Source organism: Botryllus schlosseri, chromosome 5 (genome assembly GCF_051294905.1).
Source record: "Botryllus schlosseri isolate E-star chromosome 5, Bs_hap1, whole genome shotgun sequence".
Lineage (NCBI taxonomy): Eukaryota > Metazoa > Chordata > Ascidiacea > Stolidobranchia > Styelidae > Botryllus > Botryllus schlosseri.
This window is the reverse complement of record NC_137240.1, coordinates 21,948,212-21,974,307: the sequence shown is the minus strand read 5'-3', so window position 1 is coordinate 21,974,307 and position 26,096 is coordinate 21,948,212. Positions and strand designations below refer to the sequence as shown.

The 26,096-nt window shown below is 40.6% G+C and overlaps 2 protein-coding genes and 1 long non-coding RNA gene across 3 annotated transcripts in view; 2 read left to right on the top strand and 1 right to left on the bottom strand.

The window, feature by feature from the left end:
- Positions 1-8,671: 8,671 nt before the first annotated feature.
- Positions 8,672-26,096, top strand: part of LOC145439840 (organic cation transporter protein-like) — a 63,675-nt gene continuing 46,250 nt past the window's right edge. Inside the window, exons 1-8 of the mRNA XM_080317479.1 lie at positions 8,672-9,498; positions 9,629-9,838; positions 10,396-10,496; positions 13,447-13,601; positions 14,073-14,241; positions 15,713-15,851; positions 16,921-17,042; positions 17,114-17,328. Coding sequence (XP_080173605.1) covers positions 9,322-9,498; positions 9,629-9,838; positions 10,396-10,496; positions 13,447-13,601; positions 14,073-14,241; positions 15,713-15,851; positions 16,921-17,042; positions 17,114-17,328 — 1,288 coding nt within the window. The 5' untranslated portion in view covers positions 8,672-9,321. The remainder of the gene's footprint in view (positions 9,499-9,628; positions 9,839-10,395; positions 10,497-13,446; positions 13,602-14,072; positions 14,242-15,712; positions 15,852-16,920; positions 17,043-17,113; positions 17,329-26,096) is intronic.
- LOC145439871 (organic cation/carnitine transporter 2-like) lies at positions 17,357-18,737 on the top strand. Its single transcript, XM_080317529.1, has 3 exons — positions 17,357-17,996; positions 18,279-18,420; positions 18,481-18,737. The coding sequence occupies exons 1-3, from the start codon at positions 17,813-17,815 to the stop codon at positions 18,566-18,568; spliced, it is 414 nt and encodes a 137-aa protein (XP_080173655.1). The 5' UTR covers positions 17,357-17,812; the 3' UTR covers positions 18,569-18,737.
- Positions 22,199-22,944, bottom strand: LOC145439392 (uncharacterized). Its single transcript, XR_013915188.1, has 2 exons — positions 22,906-22,944; positions 22,199-22,421 (listed from the first exon to the last, which is right to left on the bottom strand). It is a non-coding gene; the product is annotated as an uncharacterized LOC145439392 (long non-coding RNA).

Here is a 26,096-nt window from a genome sequence, read left to right as displayed (position 1 = left end):
GCTTGCGTCTGGAATCTATAACAGTTTTAATCATGCTAAACATCTATTACTTAGACATACAGATGCTTCAATGCACGGAGGAATGGATAATCCCGAAACAATAATTCGAATTTTTCATCAATGATACGGGCATGACATAGTACTGACGATTACGCATCTTAATATATTTTTCAAGTGCCATATCAACCGAATAAAAGTTCCCAGCGTAGTGCAATTTAAACTGTAAATCGTCAATGAAGATTAGATGAATAAGTAGGATTGCTAATGACCGTTAATTAGCGTTATGTCCAATACTTGTAGATACCGACGTCATGTTGTAACGTGATTTAAGGAGATTACTAACGAGTAGCGGATGTGATCAAAATGCTGAGTCCAACCAACAGCTGTCAGCTCATACTAATAATGAGTGAGATTTTCAGAAATCTATATATTTTTAGTAGGCGCTAGAGCAGGGGTGGGCAAACTTTTTGGCTCGCGGGCCGCATTCAACATCTGAATCCATTCGCGAGCCGCACTGGGATTATTAGCCAAAAGGCAATATTGTTATTTAATCATATAGCTATGGCTCTTATCGTGATATCACAAAATATCCAAGAGAGAAATCAGAATGCTAGCAATCCCAACTGATAGTTTGATGGCATTGAAGGCTATGGCTGTAGACGAGAAAATTATGAAATATTAAACATGGACAGGCCGTGTTATTTTTGGCATATGCCAAAACTGCCAAAAATAACTTATTATTGGCATTTTTCGATTTTTATTTTTGGCAGTTTTGGCATCGTCCTCTAAATAGATAGTTTCAGCCTCGAATAAGTCACAAAAACGCTTTATTTGGGCTAGTTTGTCAAAAGACACCACAAAATGTGCAGCATCCACGTATAATCAGTGCCATCAAACAATAAGAAGAAAAAACCTAACGATTTCATAGGTTAATAATATCAAACGAAACCACAAAATGTGAAGTATCCATCGGAATCTGTGCCAATAAGCAAAAAAAAAGAAAGGCCTAACAAACACGCTCAACAGCTGATTGTTACAGTTGTTGCATAGACTTGAATCGTTTGCACTGTAACAGTGCTTCCAAACTCAGGTCAGCTAAGTTTCTCCTGAATTCATTTCTCGCCCAGCGAATCTGGGAAATATCGGCTTCAACAGAAGCCGTTGAGGGAAAGAATGTTGCCGGTCATCCACAAAAGGTTTTCAGAGCTTCAAAATCTTTGGAGGGCCGAACCGGCTTCCATGCATCATGAAAAGAGATCACTTCGCCAGTGCCATCGATCTCATCGCGGAAAGAATTTTCTTCCCGATCCTTTTCCAGGAGTTTCCTGTGTTGTCTCTCAACACATTTTATTTAGTAGCCCGACTATCATTTCTCCTTCAGTCTACCGATATATTTTCGGAGGACTTTTGTCACTTCAGGTGGCTTTAATATTACCAACTCGCTTGGAAGAGTCCTGGGAAGGTTAGCTCATAGTGTCCTATATGGTGTCGACACAAGCAAATCTCACGGCTCAGTGAAATTGTATCACGTCACAATTTCCATTTGGCTCCAGGCAATTTGACGGTCATTTTTGACCGGCTTGCCGAGCATTAAATTTGGTAAAACGGGTATCAATCGAAAGCTGACTCTGCACTGATTACGAAAATATAAATTTTATTCCGCTCGTGGCCCTGGAACTCCCACAATCAGCCTCGAATTTTTCATTGTTATGGAGATTGGCATTGGGACGCAACAATGCTGTCTGGCGAAACGAGAGAGTAGCTCATGACGCAACAATGCTGTCTGGCGAAACGAGAGAGTAGCTCAAGAGAAAAAGAGTCAGAAAGCATTGTTGCGTTCCAATGCCAACTGCCATAACAATGAAAAATTCGAGGCTGATTGTGGGAGTTCCAGGGCCGCGAGCGGAATAAAATTTATATTTTCGTCATCAGTGCAGAGTCAGCTTTCGATTGATACCCGTTTTACCAAATTTAATGCTCGGCAAGCCGGTCAAAAATGGTCGTCAAATTGCCTGTAGCCAAATGGAAATTGTGACGTGATACAATTTCACTGAGCCGTGAGATTTGCTTGTGCCGACACCATATAGGACACTATGGTTAGCTTGTTTAAGAACATTGACGCAACAAGACTGTCTGGCAAAACGAGACTATGCAGCTCAGAAATAGCCAGACAGTTTGTTGCGTCACAATGTTCCACTCGATCACAATGCAAAAATCGTGGTTGATTTTGGGGGTTCCAGTTCTATGAGCAGAATATAATTTAGATTTTAATAATCAGTACTGCGGCAGCTTCTCATTGATACCCGTTTTATCAAATTTAGTGCTCGACAAGCCGGTCAAAAATGGTTGTAAAATTGCATTTGGACAAATGGAAAGTATGACGTAAACCAATTGCAGTCAGCCGTTCAATCTCGCTGTGCCCACACCATTTAGGACACCATGCTTTCACCCCTAATGGGTGGGCTGGACCCAGATTAAGAAACCTGCCTTTCACAAACGCTTTTCTCGCTTGTAACGCGGTCCTGCTAACACAACACCATGAACGAAATACACTATTTGGCAGGCCGTGTTATTTTTTGCATATGCCAAAAATTGCTTATTTTTGGCATTTTCAAATTTTTATTTTTGGCAGTTTTGGCATCTGGCTCCTGAAATGCCAAAAATAACACGGCCTGAATATGGACAATAGACAGAGCAAAAGCCACGAAGTGGAGGTAAATTGCGCAAAGCGCGAACACATTTTCAGTTTGCCACGGCTTCCCGCCTCCTTTCAGATGCTTCCACGCCCCCAATTTGAAAACCACTGTTATATAGTGACCGAAGAAAACTGGAGATAATATATAAGTTAATCGTCTTCATCAGTAACCAGTTTGTAACGAAAAACACTCGTGGACCGAGCATTCAACATTTAAATCCATTCGCTTGCCGCACTCTATAACAATGGGATTATAAACCAAAACGTGTGGCAATATTATATATTTTTATCTAAAACAAACTAACCATTGATTTGAGGATATGGTACACGCGTCAGAAACATTGGCGAGATTTCATAAGCTGCTGGTTAACCTAAATATAACCGATTTTTAAAACTTGGGATGAAAGTCGGTTGTCCCGATTCTTAGAACTGGATGTAGATTTGAATCTGTGAGCAGCGATCTGTTTATAGATTTGCTGATTCTACTTTCGGTTCAATTCCAGGACACAGAATGCTGACATCATCATAACCATGATAGCTTCAAATATGCTATAGATCAGGGGTGTCAAACATACGGTCCGCGGGCCGCATCCGGCCCGCGAGACCATTTCTGGATAATTGAAAAAGACGCATGCTCAGATTGCTCAGTTTTAGCAGTGCTTTGTATTTATCATATAACATTACGAAAGCAATCAGTCAAACGCGTTGATCTCAATTGTTACGTATGAATGCTGCTAATCAGCAGGAATGAACAGTACACAGTTGTACGCAAATTCGAGTGACTGACATCTGCCGGATGGTAATATGATACGCTTGTTATTGACATCGCATCTCGCTGGTAATAGTCACAAGTGACGACCGAATGAAATTACACTTTGTTAGTTTGCGAGCTCAGCGTGGGGCACTGGCGATTGTAACGACATAACGCCAGTCATATTCCTAACCGACCCAGTTACTATTATATCACGATATTCGTGGCAAGGAAATCCACATTCCGAAAATGGGGAAAATTAGAAGAGTGAACACCGAGTGCCGAATATTCAAATAAAAATGGACCGAGAGTTTTTTATTCATAGAGGTGGCCGCGAAGCCAGTATGCTTGGTGTGTAATCAGCAAGTTTCTGTCCTCAAAGAATATAATATTCGACGCCACTACGAAACTCACCATAAAAAGAAATACGGAGATTTCGAAGGACAGTTACGAAGTGACGAAATAAAAAAACTTAAGGCCCGCATGAAGATCCAGCAATCCACTTTTACCCGCTGCCGGGATATAGCTGAAGGATCTGTGATGGCAAGCTACCTTATTTCTTATGAGTTGGTTCGGGCATCCAAGCCATATTCTGATGGAGAGGTGGTAAAAACGTGCATGCTGAAGGCTGCAGAGGTAGTGTGTCCTAAAAAGCGGCAAGCATTTGCCAATATCAGCTTTTCAAGAAACACAATCACAAATAGAATAGCTGGCGTATCAAATGACTTGGAAAGCGAATTAAAAGACAGAATTAAATCCTTTATCGCATTTTCAGTGGCGATCGATGAGAGCATCGACGTCACAGATGTTGCCCAACTGGCCATATTTATTAGGGGTGTTGATCCGTCGTTACAAATTACTGAGGAATTGCTTCAATTCGTGCCCATGACTGACACTACAACAGCGAGTGATATTTTCATCTCACTCGTTGGAGCGCTTGACAGGGCGGGGGTAGACTGGTCCCGTGCCATCAGCCTGGCTACTGACGGTGCGCCGTCGATGGTCGGAAAGAAGACTGGCATGGCCACGAAATTTCGGGATAAGGTACGTATCGCGAACGGCGGACAAGACGTATATTCCTTTCACTGTATTTTGCACCAGGAAGCATTATGCTGCAAAACTCTAAAGATGAACCATGTTATGAGTGTGATTGTGAAAACCGTTAATTTCATCAGATCGCGCGGATTAAATCATCGCCAGTTCGATGCATTCCTCAGCGAAAATGACGTCCATGCTGGTCTACCATATAACACTGATGTGCGGTGGTTAAGTAGAGGCGCAGTACTAAAGCGATTCTTTGAACTGCGACGCGAAATTGAAGAGTTCATGGAGCATAAAGGTCGCCCAGTACACGAACTTCAATCCAAAGAATGGGTTCATGATCTTGCTTTTATGGTTGACATTACGCAACACTTGAACACTCTTAACACTAAATTGCAGGGGCGCGATAAGGTTGTGACCCAGTATGAAGACGACATACGCGCGTTCAAAATGAAACTGTCTCTGTGGGAGGCTCAGCTTTCCCGAGGTGACCTGGAACATTTCCTATGTTTAACCGCTGTGAGATCAAATGCACCATACTGTACTTGCGAGGAATACTACAAGGCAAACATAGCAGATTTACTGCAAGAATTTGAACGGAGGTTTCAGGTCTTCCACGAGCTCAAGAATACATTTGCCGTGTTCCGATCGCCATTTACAGTCAAGCCATCTGAAATGGCTGCTGAAATTCAACTCGAGCTAATTGACCTGCAGTGTGATACCAAAATGAAGGATAAATTTGCGTCAGTGGACTTGAACAAGTTTTATCAGTATCTTACACCGCAGTACCCCAGATTAACAGCCATGGCCGCCAAGGTTTTATCCATGTTTGGAACTACATATCTTTGCGAACAAGTAATGTAATCAACAATAATAAAACAGTTCAACGCTCACGGCTAACCAATAAACATCTTAACGACATCGTTAAGTGTGCTGCTAGTCGGGATTTGCATCCAAATATTGAGGCGATCGTTAAGGAAAAGAGATGTCAAGTTTCAAGATTAAGCAGCAATACGGGAGCGCAGTGAGAGAAGACGAACCGTGTGTACTTAAAGAGGATATAATTCCTTCCGTTAGTTCGACCTACTAATCTGGTTGGTCACACTCCCTTACCTTTCGTTCAATTTCATTTTTGGTCGATTTTTGTTCTGCGTCCAATTGTCAATATGTGTAAATTTTCCAAAAATATTGTTTCAATAGACCCCACTTCATTTTGTCTGGACATGATTGTGTCATTGATTTAAAGGGCAAATCTACCATTCGACGTGAAAAATCAGTCATATACCCATAACTATAAAATTGATTAAGACATATTCCTGCAATTTGGAGCCAAGTGGCATGGTAAATACCATAACGTGGGTGACAGTTCTTCAACCACTTTCATTTATACTACGATACCCAGTGCGCATCGAATAGATCGGCTTCGGCGATAATCGCACATTCAAAGGGCGTCATGGTAAAATTTGATTTGACGAACCCTCACTCGGACGGGGCTCGCGTACTTTCGGGTTTTAAAGTTATTTTCTCCGTATGGCTGTAGTGACTTTGGTCCGAAAGTGCATGAGCCCCACAGGTCCGTCGGTTTGTCTGTCCGTCGCGAGAACACACTTATCCGATCATCAGAAGTTTAGGTGCGGGGAATATGACATCAAACAGAACAGATATCAAAAACAACTAATTTTTGAAAGTCTTGCCGTTCGAGGGGTAGCGTATCCCCGTAACGTGAGCATGTTTACTCAGTAAACTGTATGTGTATGCAATAAACCAGTAACTTCATTTTATGTGTGTTGAAACACATTTTACTGATCCGGCCCGCGAGACGTTTGAAGGTCTGAATCAGGCCCGCGACCCGAATTGAGTTTGACATCCCTGCTATAGATTTTAGAAATATAAATATTTCTGCAGGGATATATAGAACTCTATATATCCCTGACTTCTGTACATACAGAGAACGAATCTACCTACAACACGCGCGAATTGGTTTTTTCAAGTACAGCGTTGGAGTGGCTAATGTAAAATGACGCTCGTGATCCGAAAGTCATTCCAATTTTGACTTTCTCTAACGTTTACCAATTGAAACCTTTTAAAATGCGTGTGCATTGAGGTCGGGCTATCGCACCAGCAATGAAATAACAATATACTAGTCAGAATATAACTTATAATTATCATGGTGAAATATAATGAGAAAAGTTTAATCGTGTCCCTCTTGAAATTAGATTTTTACTGCGCATTCCTTCAATAATTTAAATACGATTCCTGAGCCTTTCGCGGGCCGCACAAAACGGTGTAGTTTGCCCACCCCAGCGCTAGAGCCTACCCTAAGGAACGATACTGACCTATAATATGTGTAATACACAGCTGAAGTCCTAGCTTTTAAAGAAATTAGGGCAGAGCTAAAGCGTTATGTTGAGAGATTGGAACTCTTTCTGAGTCATGCATGTTTCTATAGATCAGTGGTCGGGAACCTATGACTTGCGAGCGATATATGGATCTTTTGGGTATAAGATATGGCTCTTCAACAATATTTTTTAATTTTGTAACGAATTTATCAATATTGCATCAACTTGTTATTAAATTTTCATTACATCCAGAATAATTATTCTCGTGGAAGCCTAAACATGGCTTTGAGAGGTCAGGACAGTGGGGTATCCAAGGTTAGAGTCTCGTATCTCCATTTTCAAAATCCTCAAATTTGTAAGTTGCTGTCGCGGCGGTGACTAACATCACTCGCGAATTCGATCTAACCGACATCGCGCGCCTCGAAATTTTGGATTGATCAAAGAGAATAGCAGACATGGCAACGCTTGAATAACAATGCAGTTTTCTTGATCTAAGCCGAGAAATGACCGCCTCGGAAGTGACATTCAAAATTAGAAATTCAAATAAAAAACAACGCCGTAGCTATCCATGTTCTTGATTGGTGAGTAGTTTTGCAGTATACCGCCGTTAAAATGTAACGTTATGTTAGCCGAATACTGGAGAAGTCGATCAATATTTAGATATTCGGAATCAGTGCGGCAATTAAATTCGATTAATATCAGTGATTATAAGTTCTAAGCTATTTACGATGAGTTGCACTTTCGCAAGTGAGGCTTGGTCTGTACCTCACCTATGCATTACCTCTCTTTTCGCGCTTTATTTTCGAACAATGAATTTGAAAATTGCTTGATTTTGTGAGTAATGATGTTCGTAATCTAGTCATTCGTAAACATTAATAGAAAATACGAATAATAATCATTGAAGGTTTCAAAGCATGTACTACTGTAGTGACCATGTTTGGCTCCACCTATCGAACCAGAACCTTCCAGGGATTTAGCACCATCCCTATAAAGTAGACAGTGGCTATATTTAGCAGCATTACTAGTTTTGTGACGCCTTACGTGAAGCCTTGGACCAGTGATAATACGGCATAGTATGCAACAGGTACACCATAGCATGCTGCTATACTCAAGCAAGTTTAAGACTACGATTGCTGATTACCGTTAGAAACCTGTATGAAATCTTGTGTCGAGTTCAACGGATGTCAAAATATTGTGAACCGATACCGATATCGCCGCTATTAATTAACGTTATAAAAATGTGACATTTTCAACTATGGTGCTTTATATTAGTGACAGGAATTTGTTACAAACCTTACATATGAACTTTATATTTTGTAATAGAAATTCCGCAGAATAAAAACTAGCATATCTATTACAAAATCTTTATGAATTACAGTTCATGAAAGAGATTTTCCCTCAATTTCGCCAAGATGAGAACTCACATGGTCGCGCGATCAGTTGCACTGAACTAACGAGAGAGAAGAACTTCCATACTTTGCTTCTTGCCGACATCAATAAATAAGCACGAACATCAACTTGAAACATTCAATCGGAAGCGAAGCAAAATGTGGCGAACAAGACAATGATTTGATTTTCCGAGTGTTATCCCCTAGCTTTACCTTCCAATCAGCACTGACTTACCTATAAAATCATGTCGCGCACTTGGACGTACTAGACATCGCTGATCTCGATCGCAAATTTACCCGCCTCGTTATTTAATGTTCATTTCGTGCTATTTTCATCCAAGCGTTTTGCGGAAACACATTGATCAGTCACGGCGACCGTTTTGGATAATTGTTCAGTTCCGGTGCACAGTGTGAGTGCAACTTCGTTTTATTAAGGCAGAGTCAATAAATATGCCGATATTATGGGTGGGATTATTGGGCGGTAACAATCTACAATGAATATACTTCGAATAATATTCGCGAAAAAGATCAGATTAATGGCGGGATAAAACTATGAAGGTATCTCCGAGTTATCTATTGACATTAATACTGCCCGTTGTGGTCACCTTCTGTAAGAAGACATTCATTAGATGCAAGACCTTCGGATGGTATTGTAGAGTTCGAGCAGCAGCTGAACCATATCCTGCGGTGTTGCGTTGCAAGTAAACACTATGTCGTATAGCACACAATCATAATCATGATCATGAAATCGCTAACCTTGATTGAGTTGAGGGGTGCTGACGACGGGAGCCTTTGACAGTGTGAGCATCTTTACCACTTCATGTTATAATTAGGCCTATTAATATCAGAATGCGAACCAGCAATCGGTCGCATCACAGCAGAAGGATAGAAAGTGGATCCCGGCTTTTCGTAGTGTCGAGGTGAAAGTTGAAGGCGCGAAACGACATTTCTTCTTTTTCAATTTTCATTAGTTGTTTAATCCGTTCTACAGGACAGGGCGACGACTTGCGTAATAGTACAATATATTATATGTCCTTTTTACTTAGTATATAGGCTATCCATGATATAGACGCGACTTAGAATAGCAGCCTAACATCTTGCGAAATTATGGACTTCGAAAAAGTGTTAATTGCCGTTGGACCGTTCGGAGCCTTCCAGAAAAAGGTTACTGTAGCCATGCTGTTGGTATTATATCCTAGCATGATTTTAGACATGCGGTATGCCTTCATACACTACAAGCCGGATTTCCACTGCTCCCTACCTCCGTGGATCAACGTGTCGCAGGTGAGCTGTATGTTAATCGGTATGTTATTGATTGAATGTGGTTCGTATCGATGGTAACGAGAAGATATAGGCTACTACCATTGTCGGATCATGACGTTTGACAAAACGGTGCATTCTCACGTCTTCTCAGAACGACGCAAGTTACGAAGCGGTTCTGAACGCAACGATTCCGATGGAGTTTGATTCATACGGCGTCCCGAGGAGAAGTAGCTGTAAAATGTACGAAGGCGGCATTAACAACCAAACGATTCGAATTGGAAACATGAGTTCTAATCATTCTTCTGAAGTCAGTTGCAAATACGGCTATCACTTTGATGATTTCAACTCTGCCACGGCTGAGGTAATGATGCCTGAATTATATAATATAACCATGGGCTGTAAATAGTATGCATAGCGTAATAGCCTACGTGATACACTAATAACAGGTTCCACACCAACACCAAAGACAGTGTACTGCACTGTACAGTTAACAGTGGAGCGGAGTTAATTCAATCAGTGCCATGCTGCTGGCTCTGTATACGAGATCCAGCGATTTACGTATTGTTCGTCACCTCTGTTTACCATGCAGAGAATTACATAAGTAAGCCTCGACGCAGTCAATTGCATTTCCAACAAGGCCAATGTGCAGTGTTTGATACGTATCTGTACCAGTACATGTTTAGGTGAAGTCCAGCAAATGGCGTACCGCCAAAGCTGCTCCCAATATTTTGGTTCGCATATTATTGACTACCTGTCCGAGTGATGATCGAATGGCATTTGCACGGCGCATGTTGACATGTGCGTAAATAATAGTGATGCTCGATAGCAATTAGCAAATGGCGCTGTGTGTCGGGTATTGGCATGAATGGCGAACTCATCAAAGATAGGGCACTGAGTTTGTTACTGCTTATTTAACAGTTCGAGATGGTGTGTGGAGAATCGTGGAAAGAAGCTTTAGCAGTCGCCATCTCAATGGCTTGCGGTACATCGACTGTGTTGCTTGGATATCTGTCTGATAGGTATTCTGCAATACCCAGGCCTGTTTATTTTTGAATAATGGGTTTTATTTTTGGAGATTCTTCAAAAATAAGATTTGAAAACATCCAAAAAGAAGATTTTTTTGGATGATGTTTTCTCAAGTTTTTCAGTAAAATAAACAATTCAGAGCGATGTAATCGACCAGAAAACTCATGAAACACACAAAAACACCATGTATGTGAGGGAGGGGTCACCGAAACGCTAAAACTACTTCCACTCAATCCACTTCACGTTTCTGCTGACCTTGACCTCCCGCCCCTCCACCTTTGTACTCCTAGTTTCACAGTGCGACACGTAGAGAAGACGGGAATGCAGCTTGAGTGAGGCAAAGGGAACGACGAAATCATAACCACCACCTCTGTCACGATCACTTCGTCCACACGATGACGGGACTGATCTGCTGATGCTTCAAACGGCAACACAACTTGATCCAGTAGATGGAAAGTGCGCGCCCCAAGTTTGTTGTCGCTCGTTTATTGTCAATGAAGAGGGTGGCCTCTTGGTTGACTGGAAACCGTACCAAACTCCTTTAGGTTATGGACGAGAACAGTCCGGAGTGTGCACCTTCGCTGCAGTGGTGAATCCAGCTGATTGCTCTCGATCGCATGGTCACGGTCTCACAGAGCTGAGCACCACCGTCACGAAGCTTCATGGTCTTGACGTTCTGATCATGGAGCAGCAGGAGCTCATGCGCCTTATCGAACGCCTTTGAGCTCTGTGTCCAGGCGAGTACTGAGACAAAGAGGACCGCCACAAGGAAGGTTTTCTGGTCAGAGGGTGTTGGGCTGTCAAGTTCAATGAGGCACGCAACTTCGTGGAGGATCAGAGGTTTCAAGCGCATTACTGACGAGCGCTTGTCAGGAGCAAAGGCTTGGAAGATTGGCGAATTTGAAGAATTATACATTCCTTCATTTTTGGACCCCTAACCTCGATGTTTCCCACAATTGCGACGTTCGAGGCCGAAATCTCGAAAATCAAGAGGGATGAGGGTCTCGGCGGGGCGTCTCGCAATGATTGATATTCTTTAGAAGGCATTCTTCAGGTCAAAGACTAAATTTGTGAAGAATGTATTGGAAAGTTAGATCAAGATCACTGATGATATCTATTGTTGGATGACTTGAATAGATGATAATAACATACTTTTGGTGGATTTTTTTTTAGTAGTAATAGGGCTCAAAACACCTTTATTTCTTATTTTTGGAGATTCTCCAAAAATAAAATTTGAAAACATCCAAAAGTAAGCTATTTTTGTTATTTTTGGAGAAATCCAAAAATAAACAGGCCTGGCAATACCTCTATTCGATTATGTAGAAGGAAAAGCACATTACCTTAGCGTTGATATATCCACTTATCCAGAACCTTACACTAGCCCTTCAGATTGGCTCACAACGGCAGCAATGCTATTGAATACGTTGCGTAACATTCTTCTTTACAATGGGATATGGAATGGAATGGAATATGTTCCCTTTCCAATTTGAACGCCCAATTTTTCATGGGTTTATAAAATTGTTGCTCTGATCTCTTACGAAGAAATAGCTAGTGTGTTACGCGAACTCATCCAGTTAAATACCACCAATCATCGACGTTGATTAAATGTGTTTGCCTGATTGTCCGCAGATTCCGAAGGTCGTTCTAAATCAGGGGTCACCAACCCGGTGCCCGCGGGCACCAGGTCGCCCGCGAGGACTAGATGAGTAGCCCGCGAGCTCATTTTAAAAATAGGTGGAATAGCAGCATTTACCAATATTCGTCAGATTATTACCAGTGAGCTTTTAAATATATATATAGATTGATTGATTCAGCCATTATTGTTTAAAACACACTAACATGTACCTTACATATATAAACACTTGAAAATATCTTCTATTACAATTAGTAATATATAGATGTACTTGATAGAATCACCAGAAATTCAAGATAAGGTGCATTGCCTATAAAGGCGACATGACGGAATGCCGTCCAAGGTCTTCTTGAAATGGTGGGGGGGGTTCCGTTACGATAGCTCGACGACCAGGACAATTCCAAAGTAGTAAACAATATTACTATTACGAGTCAGATAGCCGTGAAGTAGGCTACTAGCAGATTTTCAATATATGTATACCCATTACGTATTGCATCTTTTTGCACAGCTTGTATCTGTTACACTCAACGCAGTTTAATATACCATGTTTCTAACTTTCTGTAATCGTTGCTGCTGTCCGGTATAATGCAATCTTGTTATTTCTGGATGCTGAACAGTTGGAGATTGAAATTGTAACACTGCAAAATATGACCCCCACCTCAGTCTGCAGCAAACGTTTGGTTCATTGTTGATACGGAAAAGTACAGTAGTGGCGTATGCGCTGCAGCTATGAAGATTGCAAGCGTCTATGGTTCAACTTATCGTTGTGAATCAGCCTTTTCGGACATGAACTTCATCAAAAGCAAACACAAAACTCGCTCAATCAATGCACATCTGAAACAATCACTCAGAATTGAAGTATCAAGTTACATACCAGAGTACAGCGCACTAGTTGATATCATACAATGCCAGGCATCCCACTGACTGCTATGGAAACAGATAACATGATGTCCAGTCCTGTCCAGTGCTATGAATATCAAAGCGGAAATTCAGTGTGGTACGGGTAAACGGCGGGAGTAAATAGTAGCCCGCCGCTTCAGTCATTACGCAAAAGTAGCCCTCGGTTGCAAAAAGGTTGGTGACCCCTGTTCTAAATAAAAGTTGAATCTCAAACCTATGCAGCCCTGAATATAATGATTAATGTAACTCCGATTACTGATTTGCGATTCGATGTGAGAGATAGCTTCCTGATCATTATCTGATCTGAATTTCGGAAATCGATCATTATTCTTTGCGGCGAAGCCCGATCGTGTGTCTGCAAACCAGTATAAGCTCGCGTGCGAGTTGAGTTCCATTTCTGCGTTTTGCAGATTCGGTAGAAAGCCGGTATTCTTATTCTTCAAAGTCGTCCACTTTCTCTCCGCGGGTCTCGTATCGCTATCGTGGAGCTACACATCATATGTGGCTTTCTCCGTATTCATCGATATATCCTCGATGATCAACTACGGCGTGGGCTATGTCTTTGGTTTGTTTATACCTGAAGGAGTTCTATTTACTAGTGGCAGTGTACAAAGGCATCAACTTCCTACTGAAGCATCTATAATTTTGATAATTATTAGCTTCCGTGACGACTTCATTCCCTGACTACCGCATTTTCATCTGTATTCAAATTTCAATTAAATCCATCCAATAGCTCATTGAGTAAACTCAAGTAGAGAAAGGAAGATTGTCGGACGGAAATAATATTGGATTTTGTCCGAGAAATAATCCAGTCATTACGCACTAGGAGCAGACAGAGCTTTGTACAATGTCCATTTTATTCCCTCATATGTACCGTATGTAAATAAATTCACATTGACATTTAAAACTACTTGTCGGCGAATCATATAGGTCCCTTTATCTATTTTAGTCTACCAAATAATATATATCTATTAAATTGTTCATTGAATTTATAGTGGGTTCTATCAATTCTCATATCACCACGACTATATTCTAGCCTCCGAAACAGTCGGCATTGAACGCCGTCTTCCAGTCACAATGGCCGTCTTCCTGACGTACACAGCTGGTTATATAACGTCACCGATGATTTCCTATATCGTTCCCAATTGGAGATGGTTCCTTCGGGTTATCAGCTTTCTCGGGATTATCTACATTCCCTTATTCTGGTAAGATATTTCAGATTTATTATCTTTGTTGGTACCAGACCAAGCGGGGAGTCACTGACTGAATACTAGCGTACAGCCCAGTGTTTCTTAACCTGGTCGCCAGAACCAGCCCGCATGCGCGATTGAATCTTGAAGAGGTGGAAATGCTCATGGGGTGATAGGGGGCGCTGACGAAAAATGGCGTCGCGATATAGAGGGTGCAGTATAGGGACATATGATTAAATAGCAGAACAACAGTGTCGAACATTTCCTACTGATGTTCCCTCCATACTGTCACCAGAGACAATATTTAAAAATGTAGCTGAACACAACAGTGTCAGCTTTAACTGTCTGTTGACTGATCCGCGTATGGTTATTCCGGTCGTAGAATTTGTTGTATTGTGTAGACCAGCGGTTCTCAACCGGGGGTCCGCGATACTTCTAAATTTCAAAATGGTTGATGACCTAATTTTTATTTTATTTTTTAATTTGAGAAAGCATGAGGCAGTATCACACCACAACTGCTAAAACCTCGTGAATCATATCATCATCATAATCATCTGATATGAGCTACGTAGTGTGGAAATTCATTTTCCTTGCCAATTTTCCAATAACCTACTGATACAAACATATTGCTGTTTAGAGACGTTTAGTTCGGGTTTGTGAAAAGATAAAAATAGTAACGTCAATCAGGGTGACTTCGTAATGTTTGCGAAACCGCGATTTGAAGCTATCAGTCTCATCAAATTAGTGAACAGTCGTTTGAAATAAAAATTTCCGAAGTATTTCCTAATTTGGCCCCATGCAGGGATTGAAACCTCGTCACGAAATCCATTTATCCTGTGACATACAAAACCACTATTTGAACAGCTTCTTCGATGTATAGAACTTCAATATACAATTGCATAGTGTATTCATCTTGAAATGAACCCGAATATTTTCGGCTGACACTCGTCATAAATCGGACCATGATATACCTGCTCTCAAAGCTCGGCTATCAGATTTGGCGCATTCTTATTGCGGATGCCCTATCGACAAGGCTGGTTTTTCGATGAACAAGGAGTGTTTCGTTGCTATCTAGAGTTACCTTACTACTGTACAGATATGTTTGGAATTTGAACTTTTAAGTACATAGATACTGCATTGAATCAATCAGATAGTTCAGAAGACTTTATTCGGGTACAGTGCTAATTATCTATTTATGACATATAAAATGACGGTCCATTATTCGCGTGGAATGTGCATTCGCAAGAAGTGGCCGTTCATACCTACACTATCAACACTAATAACTGTCACAATGGTCGCCACAAAAATTATGTAAATTAAATAGTAGCTGTTGTTTTGTGTTGCAGTAATGTATACCAAATGACTCATATAATGAAATCTTACATTAGATGCGGATGGATTGATAAATTACATTTTTTTTGCAAAAGCACCAAATTATATCAAATCATGTGTTAATGAAGCTTTAGAAATGGTTACTTTCTTCCAGGTATCTTCCAGAATCACTGCGATGGTGCTTAGTGAGAAAGAAGGAGAAGAAGTCCAAAATATTATTGCAACAGATCGCTCGTGATAATGGGAAAAAAGTAGACGTAGATGACATTTACAAGCGTTTCCAGGAATACCAGGTAAGCAGCTCACGACGCGTATCCACGAATAGGTTAATGGTAGAACATCCCGGTTTTTCGAGCGGTAAACCGTAGTTTCGACTCGTTGCTGTGCTACACCAAATTCTCGTTCGCAAAACTCACATTGATAGCTTTCGCAGGATAGGTGCTGAACCACAGAATGGTGTCGAGAGAATTATTGTGGTGCTGACATAATTACCTTGGTTCCGTCCATAGGCCGTTGCCAGACCAATTATGGGAATTGATGGATAGTGGATTAGCGCCGAAATAATCCGATATCATAATTTGACAGTTTGTGTCAACAAACTGCATGTCAGCAGTACGCTTAATCTGCTTCTATATCGTCCAAATAAGCTTCTTCCATTCCGGAAAAAAGGTTTCCCGTCTTTACCTCACGACTTCGATCACTTGCAGGACCTACATGTCTTGAGTTACCATTAGTCCGTCGCATGGTGTTCGTGAAAGTAGTGCATTTAATTACCATATGCCTAGACACTGCAAGGTATAATGCAAGCTGCATATTGCAAGTTGCACGAATTGCAACTTCCTGCCATCCGCTGCATTGCGGTTGCAGTAAGAGGAAATTCAACTGAATACTATCCATATGAACATTGATTCTCGCTAATTCAACTTACAATTAGTAAATATACCCACTTCAAAATGTTCTGGTCTAGAAACGGACTAGGATCAGATCATGAGGATATATCTTTTCGCGCATTAGCAGAGTTTATTATGTCTTTTGTAACCACAAATGAGTGGGAGAGTGGGTGAAAAGAATGGGCCGTTATGTAATCAGAACATTAGGACTACACAACTTATGACAACAGATGGACTACATAGATTTGTCTTTGAATTGATTTTGTGATATCATGTCTTTGAAACGCTTTTTGTGACCACAAATGCTAAATCGGACATATGTATATTCATATTCATGCTCATTGCTCATACCATGCAAAAAGTCTTACAGGATCGTACCATTCCATATATGGATGCGCATGTAATAACTTGGTAACAACCAATCTTCCGAATTCTCATCATGAGATTGAAGAGATATCCAACTGATTTCCAGGCTTGTGAAAAAAATGAAAACATTCGAACCAGCGACGTAAAATCTAAGAACGAAACATCGTACCTATCTCAATGCCGCGTACCTACAATGCGCAAACGATACATTGCAATATGCCTATCATGGTAAGTTACATAGTTTCAGCTCTTATCCCAGTCCTATATGATTGGGAAGGATAATTGATTTTCGTTTACAGGGCTGCGGTTACCATGATTTACCACGCGATATCCTTCTACCCATCCTATCTCAGCGGCGACCGGCTTTTGAATGTATTTTATTCCGGATTAGCAGAGCTTCCGGCAAGTTATTTGGCTTACAAGCTGCCGCAAATGTTTGGCCGAATACGTTCCACCTCCATGCTTTATTTGCTGTCAGGAACGTGTTGTGCGATCGCCCCGTTTCTCAAAACAGGTGTGCTTTGGTTGAATACGAATGAGTTGCCCGTTGCGAATTATAGCGTTCGAACTGTAAACAAAGAAAGCAAATTTCCAGATTTGTTCGGAAACTCCACCTACGTCATTTACAGTGCACGAGAGCATTGCCGATGATAGCATATGTAACCTGTACATTCTCCAGCTACATCAGAACTGTTCTGTGTCGTGGTCGCAGTCTTTCCGGTTTTCAAAGGGGTTGGCTGCTGAATTTTTCAAATATGGCATATTATTTTGTGTCTATTAGCTGGTTGAAAAGGTGTGGGTCCGTCTTATCAAACGGCCCACTTCTGTCTAACTAGGCTTTTTTAAGGCGCCACTTGTGGGTCGCTTAATCGAACCAACGACCCATTGTTGTTGCAATTGTGGATCATACCACACCGCTATCCAGCCACTTATTAAAATGTACATGTACACTTCGAGCATAAATATCGTCCAAGGCACTGCATTTCGCTTATTCTTCAATGAATACAGTAGTGGTGACCATTCTCGTGCTACTTGGCAAAACGGCGGTTTCCACAGCTTTCGATCTGGTGTACGTGATTGCTTCGGAAAATTCTCCAACTCTCGTTCGAAGTACATCCACCGGTGTAGGGTCATTTTGCGGAAGCTTGGGAGGAATATTGGTGCCATTTTTGATGTTCGCAGGTCGGTATACACAGTGATGAATAATTCTCTTCCTATAAACTTTACTGGAAGTACTTTACTTTACTTGAAATGGCGCCGACTCAACTCGTTTCAATTCATTTCTCTTTCGATAAACAGATATTACTTTGGCTTCCACAGTAAATATTCACATAGTAGATATTTGCCTCTACTGACCGTTTTCACCGCGCAAAAAATCTACACATGCTATTCACCGCCCTCTTTCTATTGCATTTGCGATGCTGAACCGCGTCGTTGCAAGTCATATGAACTGAACCTTAACAGGCGATGTTCAGTATGACGCCATCCCATACTTGACTATGGGTATTTGTGCGATTGTTTCTGGGATATTATATCTATTCTTCGTTCCTGAGACAAAAGCCGTGCCGATGCCTGACTCGTTGGAAATGGCGTCGAACAATAAGAGGTAAGAACTTTCGTGTACAATTATAAATTCCTGGTAGTTGAAGTGCACTTCTGATTTCAGGATAAATGGATGGAGTCTATGTCGAGATTTCAAAGACTCGGATGAGGCAACGGAAGTGGTTGATGAGAAAGACGAATATCTTTTGTAGACCAAGCTGTGGAGGCAATTTTACGGTCCATGGTTCTGTTAAAAACTGGAGGCGCGTTATAATGCGTGTATGTTACGTGGATAAATTTATAACAAGATACATGTGTTGTAAATGTACTGTCTATAGAGTACAAATGAATTGTAGAAATCATTAATAAATCGAATATCAACCACGTGGGTACAATGTAACGAGCTACCATTGGCGATTGCCCGCAAAATTGAGTCGAAAACGTCCGAAATTGTATTAGTGGATATGGTTTGTTCTGACATGGCAGTTTGTCTTCATGATAGTCGCACGAATCCTCTGGAGAAGGTCTCTTCAACCTTTGCGCACAGTGCTGAGCGTGAACTATAATCACAAATGGGTGTACGCTGCACAGTGCACAAGCACAAAAAGGTACAAAAGGGTGCATCGGGAGCTTGCCACACAAAACCGGGCGTTCTTGAACGGGAAAGCCGAAATCAAAAGTGGGCCGTCGGGATCATGATATCGGCCTGGTGTGAAATGACCACGTCAGTAAAACTCCATTGTTATTATTTCAGTAACAAAAACTAGATACTCAATAATAACCTGATGATTATTCGTATAGTCAAAGAGGAAAAAGTCGACTGCGTGCGGTAGTCGTTGTTAAGTATGAGAAAAAAACTATAGGGCAACTCGGAGTTACCGATGTCGTCACAATTTCTACCATTATGACTCGTAAAGGACAGATTTATTGCGAGCGACTTAGGGATACTCCAATTCCGACTATTTTTCTCACAGAACTACAACTGGAGTAAATATAAGTTTATACATTTATTTTTCCCGTCAACAATTGGCTTTAGTTGGAACAAGAACTTGAAATGATGCAACACAGAATCCTCCTACACACCCATATGATGCAATTTATGCCTACGACATTTGTTGACGGGAAATATAAATGTATATATGAACTTATAATCGCTATCAGTCTGTGTCTGTGCTGCATCGCATCAATTTGTTCTTTCAACTTTCCGAGGTTGTATATTCTACCATCAATTTGACTGACAGTTACCTACGTAGTTTAGGCATTTCTGTGTATATGTGAGTGTGACTTCGATCATTTCTCCCTTTCGAAAATTCGACATGAGTGACTTGACTCGTGTCAGACAAAAATGACTCGTGACTCGAAAGTAGTGAATTAATTGATCCCAACGCTGCTGCTGGGTAACCATGAGACTTGTACAAACTTCTGAATTTTACAAAATGCGCAATTAGAACTACTCGCTTCTCAAAACTAACTAAACAGCAACTAACTTAATATCTGATAGTTTAATTTCAATTCAGCATTTAATGAACTAAACCACAACCATGAAATAATATCTAATGATACGAATCTTCTACTTTTTCAACGTCCCCGAGTAGATTTTTCCTGCTTACACGCCATTTCCTCAATTGGTTGTGATTCTATACTTAATTTCACACGTGTAAATCTCTACTGCTACATGAACTAAACTACAACGGTGCATCTGTACACCTGTGAACAGAAGTGGTCAGTAACGAAGCACTTCTACTGTTTCAGAATACTCTATTAGGTTTTGCCTGCTCCCAGCAATGCTCCATTGGATATCATTTAGACCAGGCACCAGGCGCATGTAACTTAACTTTTTTACTTTGATATTTGGGACAAGTATGCATCACTTTTAAGACGAAATCGTCAAACGGAAATACATTTTACATGCACTAGGCTACTTACTTGAGTGGTTACGACTACTACATAGTTTAGTTTTAGGCAAAATATAATATTTACTAGGCCTAGAATACTTATTTTGTTAATTACTTGTGAATCGCTACTGCTACTTGACCGCCTCTGAACATCACACGATAGAACACCGGCATTAGGACCACAAGTATTTTGCAATTGCTCATTATCTAATTTATTTTTATGGGATACGAAACTTTGCAAGGAAATATGAAATGAAACTGGGCACGAAAATACACTTCGAACGCATTAGGCTTGTATGATCGGTGGGGACTTGACTTAAAAGAGCCTCTTCTTTGAACAACATGTATGAAAATCGAATTATCGTACTCCGACAAGATAGAGAAAGATAATACTCAAAATAATGCATTTTACCACATTCATAAGTGGTGAAAGTAGTCACCGTCGGTACTACAGTAAAAGTAGTAGTAAATTCTAATATTTTTATTTCAATAGAAATAAAAGTAGTGATTTTCAGGAAAGTATAAAAAAACATTTAGACCTATTTTAGCCTAAACAAGTTACAACGTTGCAGTAAAATAAAAGTATCCTAAAATTTAGACCACTTAGTCGAAGCGGAAGTGGGAAAAACGTCGGAAACTACGAGTACATCTTAGCTGACCACGTGTAAACACAGTTATACGAAAATGATGATGGATTGGAAAACAATGATGGTTGGGAAAAACAAAAATCGATGAAACAACACACCATAAACTGGGAATATTGAAATGAAGGCCATCCGTTATTATCCAATGTACATGTAAAATACCATAATCTCAGTATTTTATAGATTAACTAAATGAAATTGATGATGGTCTACAAAAGCCAAAATTGATTCATTGACACACAAAAAAATGCGAATCACGAAATACAAAATCTCGCGAAAATGCAAAATACGGGTAAAATGCCGTTTTTTAGGATTTCCGGAAAAGCTTCATCAATGGAGGCGAAAACACCAAAGGGGCGACTGGTTGGGGGGTGAAGGGTGGCGAAACTGTTGGAACGTCTAATGCAGTGGTTCCCACTGATAGACGCAGATTGGCGAGTGCTATACACTGAAATGAACTGAAAATGCATATCATTACTATACAGCAGGGGTGGGCAATTATTTTTCTCCGCGGGCCAAATGAGAAGCAGAAAATATTTTGGCGGGCCGAGTCAGAAATTTTAGCTGTATTCTCCCGCGTATTGATTTTACTTCTAAATCGAAAGAAATGAATTACAATAAATGGCGCTCAGTGGCGGTGTGATATTGGGAAATGAGAAAGTGACGGTTAATTACCCAAAAAAATATTTATTTGCCGTCATATTTTAAAACAATGTTAAACATGATACATTTTGAACTCGCTTTATATCCTTATCCACGTTTTCTATCACTACAATAATGTATTTGGGATGTCCAAAACAGCCCGTCGTCAACCCCCCCCCAAAACGTTAATCTTGGGACCCCATAGAGTAATAAACCAAACATTTGGGGGCTTCGCCCCGAGACCAGACCCACCAGAGTGCACGTTTTTAACACTACTCCCGAACGAGATTTCTTGTATACACTACACACAAAAAAAAAATTTACCTCGATTTACCGCGAAATGTCTGGAAGCAGGGTGGCCAGCCACTTGGCAGTAATATAACATTACCGTCACTCAATGTAAATTCAACTTACAACCGTCCGGTAATCGAACTTTACATGCCAGACTGTAATGTTACAGTCACCTCTGGTATATTCATCCTACATTCTCTTCTGTGTACATTTACCACCGACACTGTAATTTTACCGCCTTACCTACCTACCTACCTACAACCCTACATGCTGTCCTTGTAAATCAGATTACATGCCAGCTTGTAAATTCACGTCTCAGCCTACATCCATACCTATCCCAAAGCAACGCGATGCCAAAATACCGCAAAAGTTTCTTCACGCCCTCAAGACGACATTAGGACAACTGTATATTCATTCATGATTCACGATGAAGAAGTATTGCTGCTGGAGGTATAATTCTTGTTTAGGAGGCATGCAAATATAGCACGAGTGGTCCCAAGAAAAGATGAATTAATTCCAACGCCGGATAAACTTCCAATTGTTTCTTTTTCTCGTCTTCATTTCTTCTGTGTGACTGGTATCTTGCAGTTCCACTAAAAATAATTCATGCGTAAGTCGCTATACTAAGCCAAGTTGCTAACCTAGACATGACTTATAAAGACTAAGACAAATAGGCTAACAAAAATATAACAAGTTTTGAAGTACCGGTACTGGTACATTGTGAGTTGACGACTCCTCATTTAACATGATATAGCAGAGATTCATGACTTAAATGATCAATGTATTGAAAGAAAAGGTGCCTCATTTAATGCGGCATGTGAGCCAAACATATCGAGCAGTGGATGAAGACATATCTAAGCTATGACCCGATAAATGTCAATAACAAGCTAACAGTTTCAACTACTCCGCGGCAGAGTATGTGGTGTCGCAGGTCATTATACAAGTCGACTAATATCCCAAAATAGAACTGAGAATGGGGCGACTGAAATATTTAAATCATGAAACCAAAGTCATCCGGGTGGTGTGCACAGTCGTAGATATTCACGGTAACTAATACTATACAGTAGGCTACTGTACCTTTTACGATGCGCATCCCATTTATCAGTCCTGACAATCTTCAACGAAAGTCTCTATACTTTCTTCAATCACAAGTCACAAGCTTCGCACCGTCAGCCTTTGCATGCCCAAAGCTCAATATTAATGGCCGACCAGTCGGCTACTCGGTTCGACACGCAGACGACTTTGAAATAAGTGATATTCATCCGCTCACATATGCCACCAATAATATTTACTGTCCACGTTATAATGTTCAATCCAGGTTGGTTTTTTGAACAGAAACATCTATCAACACCTATAGTCCCTTTCTTTTGCATCTAATTTCGTATATATTGATATTTATTGCTCCACGTGTGGTTCCCTACTTACTTACCTAACCAGACGCTATTTGTGATGTCACAGTTGACTGTTGGTTGTTTACTACGAATCTCAGAATAACCTGCAACGCGCAACATAAGGTAACCTATTATAGGTCGCCGTGTCCGGCATTAAGAAATGGTCAACTGAGCCTGCTGCTGTGCTGATATTTCTAGTTTCAGGAATAAGATTATATATCCTAAACTGATTTTTGTAACTCATTAGCCCTATCTGTTACAACAAATCTAACCGCCGAGACCGACCGTGTAGCCATAGCCTTATAATATAATGTATATGGTGTAACTACGTTGTCAGCTGCTTCTTGCACCCAACTATGCACTATACCGAAATTGGTACTAGGGTCAATCAGTTCCGTGTGACCTAATCCTGTCTCGCGAACGAGGTTGAATCAGGTCAAATCGCAACGAGAATGATATCACAGTGACATGCACTTCCACGTATCCACTGGTTGCAGGGGCTTGGAAGCTAATCAATTTTGCCAATAGCTTGGCAAAATGCCGCAACGAGTAACTGTCAGTAACCTTGCAAAGAAATTCTGGTAACTTGACTTAGCAGCTAAATTAATGTAATATTACATATCAAAATGTAAAATGACAAACTACACGCTGCTATTAGCTGCGACCGGTAATTCGTTGTAAAATTTACAGAAATTTCTTTGTAAATCTACCAGATTTTTTTGTGTGTAATTGGCAACGTTTTATGCCCTAATCGCGTAAAGCGCGGAATTTTTCCATGATTCATGATTCAATCGGTCAATAATATTGGTAATTGCATATATATTGCTATATTTTTTTAACCTCTCTCGGCCCACGTACTCTTTTTTACCTTTAGAGCTGAGTGAGGTTGTTGTCTAGGAAATATTCGGGAGGTCCCGCTGGTATAATTACCTCGTTACATGTTTTTATTTCGTGACCTCCCGTCTTCTATGTGAAAAGATATTGAAATCGCCAGAGCGTACTAAACTGCAAGACGCATACGATTCCCAATTGATATTTCTTCTCTGGCAAATATTGCCTATTGACAATTGGACATCGTGGTTTTCGGTGAACATGAGGACAGTTCTTTTCGGCCAAGGTTTTCTCGCTGTCGAGATTTTTTCCCTTTACTTCGTTAATTTGATCAGCAGCTACAATTGCAGTGCCTTCTCAAAATCCCATGTTGGCCTAGACCAGTGGTTGTCAACCAGGGATCCACGAAGCATTTTCAGGGAGTCCGCGAGACCTTTAAATTTGCAAAATGATTGAAAACCTTGGTTTGATTTTTTTTAATCGGGGAAATGACGACGAAGCTCTGCTTCATAACTGCTAAAACTTCCGGACTTACATCAACAGAATTATTGCCTGACATGAAATATCCCACTGTGCAAACGAGTTTTAATTTTCAATCTGCCAATAGCCCGCTGAAACAGCCATGATGCTGTTTAAAATTGTTTCGTTAGGGCTTTTGGAAATATTCAAATTTTATAGTGAGGTCAAACAGATTGACTTCCAGATGTTTGCAAAATATTTTGGATTTGAGGTTGTCAGTCTCAGCAAATTAGTGAAGAGTCGTTTAAAATTGAAACCTCCTCACAAAATCCATTTTCTCCTTTGGTGCTATATATGCTGCGATCATACCGAAAGGTGTCGTCGGAAGCGTTACGCGTAATTAAATTACCTCCTCTAACTCTTACCTTTTTATCAAATCGAAGGCGCAGATTTTCAAGACACGACCACGTATTTCAAGAAATGCAGCTGCAGACTTTGCTATGAGATGATAAAAGTCTACCCAATTTCTACATATCTAGTAAAATGTTGTTTTCAGGACAAGTCATTTTGTTGGTGTTTATCACTAGCCTATAGGTAATAATTGCACAAGACAGATGACTGTTGCACGATAATTGAGATGAATTTGCAGTAAAACGTGAGGAGGTACGCAGCGGTCCGTGATGGCCCAAAGGGGGTCCGCGAAGACAAAAAGGTTGAGAACCACTGCTCCAAACTTCATATATCGTAGTGCGTCGTGGTGCGGTAATGGCTGACGCCGAAATGCCCAATTCTATAAACCACTGATATCTAAATCGCGCCATGCGCGAGAAAAATTTAAAAGAAGAAGCTGCATAAATTTTCGAATAAATACTCTATAATTTATGTTCAATCACGAAATAATTTTTGGCGCCATTGGAGCTCGCCCGCCAATGGAAGGTTTCAGGGGTGACAGTTACGGTCCAGGATATACTATAAAGCTTTGTGTTTGTAGCTGGTTTCCGAGAAGTGTGCAGCTTGCCGAAATGGTCTTGTTGTTTAGCCAAGCTTGCAGTTGTTCCAAAATTCGCCGTCCCTTGATCTAGTCTAGTGTATGCCTTCATGTTTTTTGTTTTAGAACCGACTTAATATACTTCCTAAACACGGCGACGTGCTCAGGACTAAGTACTAAAAAGACGGGTGGTAAACAAATATTTAGTCCTTCGAACCATCTTTGAATTTCAACTTTCGGCTTTCTTTTTTGAATCCTTCGTGAGTGGTGATATACTCATTGAAATCACGGACAATGATTGACTTGTTTTACGAATGGCGGATTTGGAAACGTGAGCAATCTCGTAGCAATTCGAAACATAGACCGTGTAATGCGTAATGTGACAATGGCAACAAAGAAGATTTGGTGACTTCTTGTGAGTCTTGTGACTTTAATTGTAACGGCATATTTTGCTATATTGACTTTACTTTGAATCTGGATTAGGCATGTTAGCTACGCATAGGCTGCGTAATCGCGGCATGTTAACTAACAGACTAGATTGTAAAGGAATTTCCCGTTCACTTTATACACCCGATGCTTTTTGTCCACGCAGCAACATT

Bases quoted from the DNA above. Each gene is read 5' to 3' on its own strand.
- LOC145439871 (XM_080317529.1), top strand. From the start codon at position 17,813: ATGAATACAGTAGTGGTGACCATTCTCGTGCTACTTGGCAAAACGGCG. The intron at 17,997-18,278 runs GTCGGTATACAC...GAACCTTAACAG, and splicing joins GCCATTTTTGATGTTCGCAG to GCGATGTTCAGTATGACGCC. The intron at 18,421-18,480 runs GTAAGAACTTTC...TTCTGATTTCAG, and splicing joins ATGGCGTCGAACAATAAGAG to GATAAATGGATGGAGTCTAT.